The sequence below is a fragment of the Jatropha curcas genome, chromosome 1, assembly GCF_041381405.1.
Source record: "Jatropha curcas cultivar XTBG-Jc1 chromosome 1, XTBG_Jcur_1.0, whole genome shotgun sequence".
Taxonomy (NCBI): domain Eukaryota; kingdom Viridiplantae; phylum Streptophyta; class Magnoliopsida; order Malpighiales; family Euphorbiaceae; genus Jatropha; species Jatropha curcas.
Genome location: NC_143151.1, coordinates 1,110,120 through 1,123,327, shown reverse-complemented (window position 1 = coordinate 1,123,327; position 13,208 = coordinate 1,110,120). Strand labels below are relative to the sequence as shown.

Genomic DNA, 13,208 nt, shown 5'->3' with positions numbered 1-13,208 from the left:
CATGACAGTAATTCATGCTTCTCTTTAGATTTTTTTTAAAATACAATTTTGGATTGTGTTTTGTTGATTTTGAGATTGAAAGGAATTCTGTGTTAGTTAATTGTTATTCTCATTAATTTAGTGCTGAACAAATTGACAGTCTCTTCCATTTTTAAATATTAATTTAAATACTAATAAGTCAATCAAAAGTAAGTAGGAAATTTTGCAACATACATATATAGTAATTGTTGTCTAATTAACATAAAAAATTATATTTTGAAACAAAATTAATGAAACAAGAAAAGATAACGCCCTGAAACTTTATTTTTTTGTCTGAGATAACAAAGAAAAATCATGAATGAAACTTTTCACTCATTACCAATAATTGTGAAAAAACATCATTTGTTTTAAGGTCAAAACCAACCACTCTAGTTCTACACAAGAATGCCAGTAAAATTTGGGCCAAGCCAACAAAAAATGGTCCGGGGGATTGTGAGATTGTGTTACAGACAGTCTTCCATAAAGTGGAACTAAGCCAAGCACATTAAGTAAACTAGCTTAGCTTTCAGATTGCCCAAAATACCTGCCAGATATTGTAGCAAGAATGTTCAGCATTATAACCTCATCATCAAGTTCAGACTTGGCAGCTCGCAAGCTAGCACACTTTCGGAGCAGGCTCCGCAAAGCAGCGCTAGTATCAGCATGTAATGGAGTATCAACTGCTGCACATAAAGCAAAAAGCCACATACAATCATTTTTCGAAAGTGAGCTCCTTGTTTCTGCCAAGCCAATGCATTTCTTCAGCATCAATACTCGTGTAACAGAATCCATTCCAAAAATCGCAGACAATGTAGGGTAGTTGCATGTAGAATCATCACTGACAGAATTTTTACTAGATAAATTCTGAGAACATGCTGATATTTTGCCGTCTTCAGCATTTGATGAAGATGGCTGATCATTGGCATGATTGACGTCATCGGATATGAGGTTAAATTTTTGGAGAACGACACATTCAGCAAGCTGAGGGGAGGAATTATTCTGCTCATGAGTAATAGCCACATGTTGCATTCGATAAGAAAGTTCGGTGCAGGAACCCTCATTGCCTGATAAAACCTGAGAAAAAGAGAAGAAACAGAAAAAATGAAGTTAGTTATGGCATAGTAGTACCGAAAAACATACAGTTCTATATTTTCTAGAACCTTCAGTTTTTTACAAATTTTCAAATATATATTTATGCAAAAGAAAAAATGATCCTGGGCAAGAATAAAATTCATTTTGCAAACTCTAAATCAATTCCCTGATTATTCCCATGTTTAAACCAAAATACAACAAAAACAACCACCACCACCTCTGTCCTAACAACATGACTTATACAATAATGTATTTTTTCTCAGACATGCAGCAATTTTTCATGAAAAACCACATGTTTGTTTTCAAGGCAAATGTTTGTGGTTAAGCCAGCTCAAAACCAAGTCAAATTAGGGTTCATACCATCCGAAGCTCTGAAAAATCAGCAAGAAATGCTTCCTCCCACTGCTTCAATGGCATTAAATGTTCTGGGCACTTTGCAATCTCAGGAATCTGAGGCATGTAAACACTTTGTTCTTTGCTACCTTTACTCCTATCAAGCTTGGCCACTGTAACTTTTGGAATATGAGCAGCTTCCCATCTAAACAGAAGTGAAGCCACAAGTTAGTTTGGTAATTGGTGCAAAATGGACCTATTCACAGGACACATACAAGTATATATATATATATATATATATATATATATATATATATATATATATTCATATTCTTCATGAGAATTTTTTTTTTTTTTTTTTTTTTTTCAAACAACATTCAAAATGATACCATATTTGGCATAGTTCAGCTCACACTGCTTGCCTTCTGTTTCTTGCACAAATTTTGCGCTATTGAATAAAGATCTCTCTATCTAAGAAATAGGTAAACCAACAAAAACCTTTACAAGGATGCAGCCCAGTATACCCCTGCCTGTCTGACAGTTGCTGACAAGTTTTGGTACATTTAGCAGACCTCCCAGAAAGTAAATTTAATGCGGCTGATTTCAACTCTTTTGCAGTCAGTTTGGCTAAAGAACCTACAACTCTAGCTAATTGTCCATCCTTTCCCTCATCCAGAAAAAAGACAAGCATAACCTCTACAGTCATACTTAGCTAGTGATCCTATTGAATCTTCAATACATAAGCCATACTTCAATAATCCTAGTGTTCCTTTAAGAACCAAATGCATCAATCGATATTCTAACTTCACCTAGGAGACTAAAGTTCTTAAAGACTAAATGTGTCTGCTAAAGCCGCCAACATAAGAGACAAAAGCAATAATTTAATGGGTTCAATGGATGCCATCCTCATAAAGCCTTATGGGAGGTGAGAAATGGGTTTTCCAGGTTCTTATTCGTTTGATTTTCTTTTCTTTTTTTAAATTCTTATTTAGGGTTGTAGAATAAGAAGAAAGCATAGACTCTATTGTATGCCTTGCAAAGTTAAAGAATTTTCAAGGAACATCAACTTGATTAAAAAATAAGCAAGGACTAGAATCATACCTGACACGCCTAAGATATTCCCAACCATCCTCTGGAGGTCCAGAATCAAAATCTGGTTCTCCTTCTACAAGAAAAGCAGGTCTCTGGACACTAGCATAATCTTCATCACTGTCCTCTTCTTCACTGCATGCTGCTTCCAAAGAGGCATTGACTTCTTCACTCCCAATACTCTCATTACTGGCACTATCCAAGTCACACACATTTTCAGAAGATACTTCTCCTGAAATTTAACCACAAAACTTAAGAGTTCTTTTCATATATCCAAAAATAAACATTTCAGCCAAAGGGGTCATAAGACAGGGGGAGGAGAGAATGGCACTTGCAAGTAAAATTAAGCAAGTATAAGCATATATTTTCATTCATGTACAAATCACAAGCAGTAGCATCATTTTACTAGACTCCAATTGCAAAAAAATGTCATGGCTCGTACTGTACAAAAAAGCATGTTGCCAAAAAGCTACAATCTAGTGGGTCAACAGCAAAACTTCCCATGTACAAGGACTGTATAATATGAACAAGACATTACAACAATCATTTGCCTAACTATACAGCTTAAGATATATGAGCTGAATATGTTGAACATAAGGACTTTGCAGATTGTGTTAGGCCATTCTTCAATGCACACAAACATTTAAATGATTCCATCTTCCCCTTGCTGCAGCCACACCTGTCCACAACAGAAAATCAACCAATCAAATTGACAAAATCAGAGCTGACTCCAGAAGGGAAGCGGTGGATAAAGAAAGTATTCAGATATCACCATGAGCATTTTGCATATTTATTTTTTTAAAAAATAAAAGGTACATTTTTCAAAGGAAAGAAATAGAATAAACATAAGGGTAGAGGGAGGAAAAGTGAGCAAATTACACCGAGGAGGAAAAACATAGAGAGCAAGAAAATTTCAGACAAGAAGTAAAAGTATGGATGAGACTAACCAGGAGAAGTAACAGGATAGAAGTGACAAACCATAGCCAAAAATCAAGAAGGATGGATTTCTAGCAAACAACGCTGAGGATGAAACCAGTATGAAGTACAAAAGAAGGGATTGGAATAAAAATGAAGAGGATAAAGTGCAAGGGAATCACAACTTTAACAAGGAACACCAATAAGATAGACCTTGTAATTCCATGCAGGCAATTCAATGCGCAATCTGTCTTTGCTATAAATTTAAGCCTGACCGCATTCGTATATTCACACCATAGCAAAGCAGAAGGAAAAAAAAAAGGTAGAGCACCTCATAATATCTGTTACTAATATCAGACTACAAGTCCCAAAACTTTGACTATTATTGTCCACAGAAATGCATCTTTGAGAATTTCAATTTCCCGAACATTCATAGCGCCTTTAGTTTTACAACTGTGATTAGCCCTAAACGTTATTTTGCAAATTCTACAGCACTTCTATTATTTCAAAAGTGCAGCTGATATGCCAGACAAGAATCAAGAATGACCTCATCCATATGGTTCTGGTCTGTCTATATGAGTTAAATATAAACTAGCCTCATTTCTGAACTGATTTGCGAGACAAGAATCTATGATGACCTCATCCATATAGGTATGGCTATGTTAGTTAAATATAAACTAGCCTCATACTATTTGCTAGTGATACCCTAAATATTAATTAGCTACTCATCCTGCAGACTTCATATTATTTCAAAAGTGCAGCTGATATGCCAGACAAGAATCAATGGCGATCTCATCCATATAACAGATCAATATTCAAAGGATAACACAGTCAGATTGTTATGCAAAAGCATCGATCATGAAAACAAAGAGCTTAAGAATTTCTCCACCAATTATGCAAGAGTTGTTTTATCTAATATAATTTTTAAAGCAAGTTAGTTACGCATTAGAATTCAAAAGAAATAGTAGAGAATTGGTTATGACATCTCCTCCACTTCATGCGCCAAAAAAATTTTCCCTAGCAGCATACAAATTTCCAAATCATTATGACATTTCTAAAAGCCTTTTTTTTTTTTTTTTTTTTTTTTTTTGTGGCTGTTTAGATACAATATCAACTTCATTATGAATCAACTAGCAACTCTAGTAATAACAAGAATACAGATTGCCTCGTACAACACTAAGTCAAATTCAATTGAAAGGTAAGGACCCAAACAACAAAGAGAGCAAAATCCCTGATTAGTAAAATAAATAAATAAAGTAACCAAAAGCCCAATTTTCAGGCATTTCAAGGCCTGAGCATCAGACCATCATTTATTCACACAAATAACTGCTACCTGCTCGTTAAACTTAAAGCAGAACAAAACACACAAGTCTCAAGCTCACAAGGATATTTCTGCAGAACTAAATAATGTCCCAACTAACTGTAAGCCGTAGCAAGGTTGACTTGCACATTATGAGATGATAGCTACATCTTAAATTGAATTAGAGCCGTAAACAACATCCTAATCATTCTTTTTTTTTCTTTTTATCACCTTTATCAAGCCAAAATTTGTATATTCATGTGAACCAGTAAAGTTCGAAATAAATATGCAGCAGAGAAAAAGCAGTGCACTAAGCACAGTTCACAATCACAAAAGTATAGTAAATAACTCATATATATTTACAGCAGAACTAAATAAGCAATCATACGCGTTCTCATGATAACTAGACGATTTCTAGACAAAAGACCAGATAAAGTAGCACCTATGAATCAAATTTGTTCAAAAAATAATCAGTAAAATTAAAGAAGCAGAAATTAACTTCAAGAAGATATACTCACTGAGAGTCCTACGGGCATCCTCCTTCTTCCCATAGTGTTGACGAGGATCGAAGTTCAAGTGAATGTTCTTATGATGCCTTGAGCCTGCCAAGTCGTCATACTCCTTTACAACAGCATCTCCAAGCCCAGTGTATGTGTCCCTCCATAGTTTTCGCTGTTCTACAACGTTCACAAACCTTAGGGCCTCCATCTCCTCCCTTGAGTACTTCCTTAGAGGGTGTCCATTCTTTTGGCTCTCATTTTGAGCTTCACCCACTAGGCTTAGTTTATTTACAGCTTTGCCGACTTGGGTCGTTTTCTTCTGTTTCTCACTAGTCTCAGAAACATTTTTCACGTCCTTTCCCTTTCTTCTGGGCAGTTTCAACTTCTTTCCATCAACTTCTTGTTTCTGCTTCTTATTTTCACCATTACCAGTTTTGGGGATTGGAACTGCTTCAAGCACTGCTGTATCATCAATTACTTTGACCTTCAGGGACCGTCTAATGGGTTCATCAATTCCTTCAAGACCCCCTAGGATCTTGTCTTTAAAGATTGAACCAGTCTCAATTTTTGTCAATAATTGCTTCTTCTTGGCTTCCAGCAAACTCTGCTCTTCCTCCTTTTTTTCTTCAATGAAAGAACCTATTGCTACTCCATGTTTATCAAATTTCTCAGCAACAGAGAAACCCATTTCACTTTTCACGCAAACTAATTCTTTCTCTTTCTCTCCTACCACGTCTTTAACAGTCCCTTCAATGTTTTCTTGCCTATTTTTAACATCAGTGTCAAAACCCATCTCACAATTCTTTGTTTCTTGCAACTCCACATCAAAAGACTCAATCTTTCTGACAAAATCTTCACTTTTCCCTTCACTTCCAAGAGACCCAGAAACCAAATCACAAAGAATGACCTTTTCTTCACCATCAGAACCTAATATTCCTTGATTCTCTTCACTACTTCCACTAGGTTCAGTAAAAGAGCACTTAACCTTCTTGGAGGAACTGAGACTGGGGATATCTTCTTTAGTAGATGAATCAATCAAAGATGATTCTTTCGCACTCTCTTGTGTAGAAACAGTAGAAATTGAATCCAAGGATTCCTGATGTTGAGGAAAAAGAGTTTCTTCCATCTCTGTAATCCTGCTTTTGGAATCAATGCATGCATCAGACTCAATATCATCAGCCATCATTTAGTGAGAGAAAGTGAGTAGAACCGTTATGAGCCTTTGATATTTGAGATTGCAGGTGGAGAGAGAGAGAGAGAGAGAGAGAACAACTTACCACTTTGGTCTTTGTTTGAGATTCTGAATGAGAGCGTTTAAGAGAGAGTTTGGGGTTTATTAGAGAAGGGTTTTGCAAACGCTGTCCGATGAATATATAGGCGTGTGTTAAAATAATATGCAGCACGAAAAAGGAAGTTTCGCATTTTTTTTTTCTTTTTTTTTAATTCTAATAATAGTAGGATTTTTTAAATTTTTGTTTTCTTTTTTTTTAATCAGGATTTTTTTATTTCTAACGGCAAGTATGTGGAAAAAAAATACTGTATTTCCTATTACATCGGAAATTAGGTTTTGAAATGTCATAATTTATTGTATCATTTTCTAATTTTAGGTTATTTAAGAAGCTAATAAAACCGATTGGTCTATTTACTTTTTCGAAATTGTTCTAAAATATAATACATAATTCTAAAATTTTAACAATATTAAAATCCTCCCTAATAGTTAAACTAAAAAGAACCCCTAAAATATTTGTAATTAATATTTTCTTTTTTCATTTGATTCATCAAATTTTTTTCCAAACCCTTTCAATTTTTACGTACATTTTAGTCTATTATTTCAATGTGCTCATGAACAGGAATTTCAGCATTCTCCAGGCCAAATATGTCCCTGGATAACTTCAAGTGACTCTAAACCTTTAACTACAGAACAATTTAAAATATCAAAAACAAAAGTGTGACAAAATAAAAAGCAAAAAATAAATAAATAAATAAAGCAGATCAAGGGTTGCCGGAGTAAGATCAAGGGTTAATAATTTGATAGAGTTTGTATATATAGATATATAATGAGTAAAAGCATTGCCAATAAGCATGAAGGGATCCATTGAAAAAGCAGATAATATTAATACATCCACCACACAACCCAATCCCAACAGTCAATTTTTATGACTCGGAAAAAAAAAAAAAAAGAAAAGAAAAGAAAAAAAGAATCAGCAGTAGCCTGATGCAATACCAGCAAGCAATCAGTGATGTTAAAAGCAGCAGCCCAATTCCAACCTCCACATCCAATCCCATATACTAACAATCAAAAAATATATGTAGAGTTAATCCAACAATTCTGCAAGCAAAATAAACAAACTGCACAAGTTATAAAACTTTCTTTCTTTCTTCGTTTTAGGTCTCTAGAGGAGCAGCAGCAACTGGGGCCGGAGCCGGAGGCTTCAAAAGTGGTTGAAGTGCCTTAACAACAATGCTCATATTTGGTCGGAACTCAGCCTCATATTGCACGCATAATGCAGCAACAGCTGCCAACTGCCAAAAGGCAAAGTGATTACAATATTAGTAGCCGATTAAATAAAAGCGAGATGAGAACAAAATGAAATTAATGCATATGCTTATAAGGCAGAGATGATACCTTGGCCACTCCTTTAGGAGGATACTCTCCCTTCAACTTTGGATCTACACATTGTTTAACTTTGTCCTCACTCAGTCTTGGAGTAGCCTAGCCGAGAAAAACCAAGTTTTGTTTTAAACTTATGTCTAATGTATGAAAAATAATAGATAGATTTTACTATTGAAGAAACAAGGCAGAAAGGAACTCACCCAAGTTACAAGACTCTGCTGTCCACGTGGCATAGTGTGATCAACAGGTTTCCTCCCGGTAAGAAGTTCCAGAAGAACCACTCCAAAACTATAAACATCACTCTTCTGGGTCAGCTGTCCAGTCATTGCATACCTGTGGAGCAATTAGACAAGTCATTAATCTAGCATAAATGTTGTCCAAAGAAGAAAATAATATGATATTAAATCACAAAGAAAAGAAGATGTTGCGAAGTGATAATTTCAACATATAAGCATTTGCACACGTGGAAGAATATAACTTCTAACGAAAAGTAGGTATTAAAAGACATTTCCTTAAACCTCCAGTAAAGAACACTCAAGAGATCATGTTGCAGCCATTTACCATAAAAGGAATACATTCAAGACGTAATATGAAATAAAGACAGAATAAGGTAATGGCCAAATGTTAAGGTACATAGTTGGAAGAAACACAAGTTCCAATAAGTAGGCTGTAGGCATAAAAGGAAAACTTATATGACAGAGCAGCAAGGAGATTGGAATATTTTGCAGAATGTTACAAGCAAACTGCATCCCAAACACATCTTAATTGAATATTCACCAAAGATATATCCTTATTAACATTTCCAAGAAGGTAAATACAAGATACTTGTTAGAAGTTCAAAGTATATTCTTCAACTAGATCCAGATAGACCAAATTAATAAATGAATAAATAAAACAAACAGATGATTCAGATACATATGACCACCAAAATAAAGGCCATAGACAACCAAAGAATTAAAACTAAAACAACAGGGTTTCAGGCACATCATAAAAATTTACGAATTAAGTATATAACCACCAAAAGATAGGCTGTATAGAGTAAAACCAAGTTCGTAACTTTGAATCTTATTTTGCACTAATATTTAATATGAAACAATAAATCCAAAAGGGCAGAGACCACAGGGAAAGTCCAAACACATAAACTGCCATAAAAGTGAAATCATTTCCAGTCTTTTTTTTATCATCTCTTCATTTATTTAACATTGATGCTTTATTCTGTGAAAATACATCTAACTGCCCAATTAATTTCAAATCATAATAACAATACTACAGTCGCAAACTAAAAGAGAAAGAGGAAAGCCAAGCCACAAATAATTCCTTCTGGAATAATCCGACAGAAAATTAGGGGCGCTTCACACTCAAGGACATGACACATGTCCCTTCCTGTTCAACACTTGTTTTTAAGTTACAAAGTGCCCCATAATATTTCAAGAAATCCAAATATTACTGTTTTCATGATTGCTTCACTACTATTGCTATCCTAAAAAATCTTTTTAATGTTAAAGTTATGCATTCAAGAATATATACATAAGATCACATCCTCCTTTCTAGGATTCTGGGCGGTTACCAATCCCAAAACCTTGCTCACATGTCCAAACATGACTTTATAGTTCTTTTTTCATTAAAAATATTAATTTGCAGATGCTACTTATCACAATAAAACTGATGGCTGAGCAGTTTGACAACAACATAATAACTTCATGTCAAAGGGAATTTGTTAAATAAATTTCCATAGCAATACTTTGTCCCAATATTATGCAGCATATAGTACTCGGTATTAGCATATATGCACATGGAAAACATAGTACACGGTATTAGCATATATGCGCATGGAAAACACCTCTAAGCATGATAACAAACAAATAAACAGAAAAAGTTGTGATGGAAGCATTACTCTGGAGCATGATAACCAAAGGTTCCCAGAACTCGAGTAGAATGAAGACGAGCTGCCATGTCAGGAGCCTGATTTGAAAGGTTAAAATCTGCAACCTTGGCTTTGAAGTCTTCAAACAGAAGCACATTACTTGATCTGATATCTCTGTGTATAATGGCAGGTTGCACTTTCTCATGCAAGTATTCCAAACCCCTTGCTGCATCAACTGCAATTCTAACGCGTTGCATCCAGTCAAGTGTGGGACCTGGTTGTGCTCCTTGAACTCCTTTTCTGCCTGTCATTGCAAAGAAAAAGAAGGTTAATTAATCACATTTTGCAAATGAAAAATTGCTGTTAGGTGATAGACAATGTCAATAACAAGTATAAAAGATGAGCTCAAACCATGCAATATGTCATGAAGAGATCCCATTGTTGCAAACTCATATGCAAGCACTCGAAGATTTCCTTCAACGCAGTAACCAAGCAACTCTACAACATTTTCATGCTTCAACCTTGATACCATGGAAACCTAAAATAAAAAACTCAGGATTAAAAATTTTTAAAAAATGCATAATCAGGCATCTTAAAAGACAAAAGAGATTGTTACATAAAAAAATTGAACAGCACCATAATAATAAATCAACAGACAGGCATGTGCTTTTTCCCTACAAATTGCAGACACACCTGAGTCAGAAACTCAACATTCGACTCTTGCTCAGATGCAACATCAAGTTTTTTAACCGCCACAGCTTTTCCATTCTCTAAATTAGCATAATAGACTCTTCCATAGGATCCTTCACCAATCAATGCTTTTGAACCAAAATTCTCGGTCTTCTCTTTCAGTTCATCCAAAGACAATGCAGGCACTTCAATTGGAGGTGCTTCCTTCTGCACTTCGGATTTCACTGGAGCTGCTACCTTCGGGCCTTTCGTAGGATTTCCTAATATTTGAAAGAGCGGGAAAAAAAAGTGTAAAAATGGGTCAATTGTCAGAAGAACAACTATGCATGATCCACCAAAAAGAAACAATAAAATAAAGTTGGAAACAAATTATTCATCAAATGCAGCATGAAGATGAGCTTCATTTTAACTTATTTATTTGAAGACTACCAAGAATATTACCAATTACGTGCTCCCACTTCTTTTTTCTTTCTTATAACGCAACCCACAAACTCCATAGGCAAATTCCTTGGCATCATATGCAACTACAAGTAATAAGTAATATAATATCTGATTTTGTTGCACTTATATTTGCAAACTTGCATTCACTTTGTTCGTTGTATGCTTATATATTTTGACCCATAAAGTTAAGTTCACAACTTAATGCCCAAGTGCAAGATATATCACAAATGACTGCATTGGAAGAGTGCCTAAAATGATTTAGCAATTGGCAATGGAGAAGAGTAATGTGGCAAAGACAGAACTGAGAAGTCTAAAATTTTAGAATTGCAACTTAAAGCAACAACATTGATTAGTCAACGCAAAGGGGACAGGAGCAATATGCAATATTACGTAGGTAACAATTAGCTAGACCCAGGAGAGATATGATCTAAATTGTCTCTCTAAAAAGTGAAATGTCAATTTTGGGATCAAACAAGTGTTTTTGAATCCTTAAGCCTCATAAACATTTACTGAATCAAGAAACACTCAATAAAACTTATTCCCAAATTTCATATAAGGTTTTTGTGACTAAATATAGCTTTCTCCCCCATCTTACTGAATTTGACAATACCAGAATGTTATGTCAACAATCATACTTCCAAACAATTTATTTTATGAAATCCGCAGCAAAGTGAACTATACATGTTACATCTTAATGATGAAGACTAACCAATCTTGGATAGAGCTAATGCACAATTTGACCTTCAAAAGAACAATTACAGACAACTTGCATAGTACAAGATAAGATTAAGATGAATGTACCATCTGGATAGTGCTTTGGGCTTCTTAGGTGCTCATTCTCACGTGATGGGTACGACTCCTCTACTTGACAGGTACAACAAAGCCACCTGCGCATCTTGTCTCTCCTCCTCAAAACTAAATCGTCTACAGCACTTGTCTTCGCCAATTTATAGTAATCCGGAGAAGGTGCATGTGCCTAAATTATACCAGCAAAATATTCAAGCTATATTCAGCATAATAGCCGAATAATTGAATCTTGAAATCAAAAATACAATTCAGCAATTAGCAAATAACCATTTATAGGATTCTCATCAAATCAAACATCATAATTCAAAATTTAGAACATGAAAAAGTAACAAATAACAGCTAAAAATTGAAACGAAACGGGCATGCAAGAACAAATATAAATAACCAATTAGTTAAAATCCTATAACAGATAAAATATAGCGATTATGAAACCAAAAAATGCAAAAATGCTACAACAAAATTAGCGGATACAGTAATGCATCATTTCCATCCATATCAAATACATAAACAATAATAAAATTATCCAATGAAAAGAAAAAAAAAAAAAAAGACAATCCAGAAAAAGAAAGACCCATCAATCCTCACCCCAAATTTATGCTGATGATAATCGTTGGCCATCAAATGACCAAAATTGAAATTAAAGATCACAAATTAAATCCAAAAAGATAAACACAAAAGCGAAACCCTAAATTCCAGACAAAACTGGAGATAAAAAAAGATTGAAAATGAGGAGAATTGAAAGAGAAGACAGTGAAAAAGAAAGGAATAAAACGAAAGGTAAAAAAAACAAACAAACTAATTTAAAAATCGATAAGAAAAATTGCAAAAATCAATAATAGCCCCGAGATCGAAACCGAAATTACAGGATTAGCCAAAATACCTGAGCTTTCTCTCTCTAACTCTCTGGTATTGTCTCTTAAAACTGATGGTTTTAATTGAGGAAATGGGTTAGAGAGAGAAGAGAGAGAGAGAGAGAGAGGGAAAGAGACAGATGGGATTTAAGGGTTTGCTTTGGAGAAAAGAGAAAGAGAAGGGAGAGAGAGAGAGAGAGAGAGACAGGACAGATAGGCAACAACGCGTAAACCAGAAAATAAAATATGGCAATTACTTATAACAGTTTTTGCTTTTTACTTTTTTTTTTAGCTTTTGATAGAATAGAATCATTTCAATTTCGAATTTTTATTTTTCTTATATTTTAAAATTGAAGTAAAAAAAAAAAAAAGCTAAATTCTGAAATAATCATAATCTTCATTTTTTTTTTTTGAAAGGTATAATCTTCATTTTAATTTTTTTTCTTTATAAATAATTGTATTGTATTTTTTAAGAAGATGTTGGTCATCAAGCTAAAATAATTTAATCTAATTTTCATGTACGCTGAAAATTTGAACTCAGATTTATTAACAAGGTCTGTATACACTTCTCATATGAGCATGTCTCTATCTCCTTGATACAAAAATTATTACGATAGTCATATTTTTTATTTCTCAAAATTATAGTTTCCTTTTTTTTTTTCACAGTTTAAAAATAGTTCTTTAAATTACTTCA

The 13,208-nt window shown here is 34.3% G+C and overlaps 2 protein-coding genes across 5 annotated transcripts; both read right to left on the bottom strand.

Moving 5' to 3' along the window:
* Window positions 1-270: 270 nt before the first annotated feature.
* On the bottom strand, window positions 271-6,666 carry LOC105629270 (spliceosome protein-like protein). 2 transcript variants are annotated; one of them, XM_012210826.4, is made up of 5 exons: window positions 6,525-6,666; window positions 5,266-6,383; window positions 2,545-2,764; window positions 1,471-1,648; window positions 271-1,092 (listed from the first exon to the last, which is right to left on the bottom strand). In XM_012210826.4, exons 2-5 carry the CDS (start codon window positions 6,371-6,373, stop codon window positions 538-540), a joined length of 2,061 nt encoding a protein of 686 aa, XP_012066216.2. In that variant the 5' UTR covers window positions 6,374-6,383; window positions 6,525-6,666; the 3' UTR covers window positions 271-537. The 2 variants fall into 2 exon arrangements, with proteins under 2 accessions (XP_012066216.2, XP_037491501.1); XM_037635573.2 differs by having other exon boundaries at window positions 5,266-6,622.
* Window positions 6,667-7,342: 676 nt separating this feature from the next.
* LOC105629271 (protein CYTOSOLIC ABA RECEPTOR KINASE 5) lies at window positions 7,343-12,750 on the bottom strand. 3 transcript variants are annotated; one of them, XM_012210829.4, is made up of 8 exons: window positions 12,544-12,750; window positions 11,658-11,891; window positions 10,419-10,675; window positions 10,137-10,263; window positions 9,756-10,029; window positions 8,062-8,194; window positions 7,874-7,960; window positions 7,343-7,770 (listed from the first exon to the last, which is right to left on the bottom strand). In XM_012210829.4, exons 2-8 carry the CDS (start codon window positions 11,749-11,751, stop codon window positions 7,633-7,635), a joined length of 1,110 nt encoding a protein of 369 aa, XP_012066219.1. In that variant the 5' UTR covers window positions 11,752-11,891; window positions 12,544-12,750; the 3' UTR covers window positions 7,343-7,632. The 3 variants fall into 3 exon arrangements, with proteins under 3 accessions (XP_012066219.1, XP_012066218.1, XP_012066217.1); XM_012210828.4 differs by having other exon boundaries at window positions 11,658-11,832; XM_012210827.4 differs by lacking the exon at window positions 12,544-12,750 and adding an exon at window positions 12,249-12,414 and having other exon boundaries at window positions 11,658-11,832.
* Window positions 12,751-13,208: the final 458 nt, after the last annotated feature.

Excerpts from the sequence above, each read along its gene's own strand:
- LOC105629270 (XM_037635573.2), bottom strand. The coding sequence starts at position 6,433 with ATGATGGCTGATGATATTGAGTCTGATGCATGCATTGATTCCAAAAGC. Across the intron at positions 2,765-5,265 it reads GGATGCCCGTAGGACTCTCA|GAGAAGTATCTTCTGAAAAT; the intron begins GTGAGTATATCT and ends GTTAAATTTCAG. Across the intron at positions 1,649-2,544 it reads GAATATCTTAGGCGTGTCAG|ATGGGAAGCTGCTCATATTC; the intron begins GTATGATTCTAG and ends ACTTCTGTTTAG.
- LOC105629271 (XM_012210827.4), bottom strand. The coding sequence starts at position 12,281 with ATGGCCAACGATTATCATCAGCATAAATTTGGG. Across the intron at positions 10,030-10,136 it reads TCTTCATGACATATTGCATG|GCAGAAAAGGAGTTCAAGGA; the intron begins GTTTGAGCTCAT and ends TTGCAATGACAG. Across the intron at positions 8,195-9,755 it reads TTTGGTTATCATGCTCCAGA|GTATGCAATGACTGGACAGC; the intron begins GTAATGCTTCCA and ends ATTGCTCCACAG.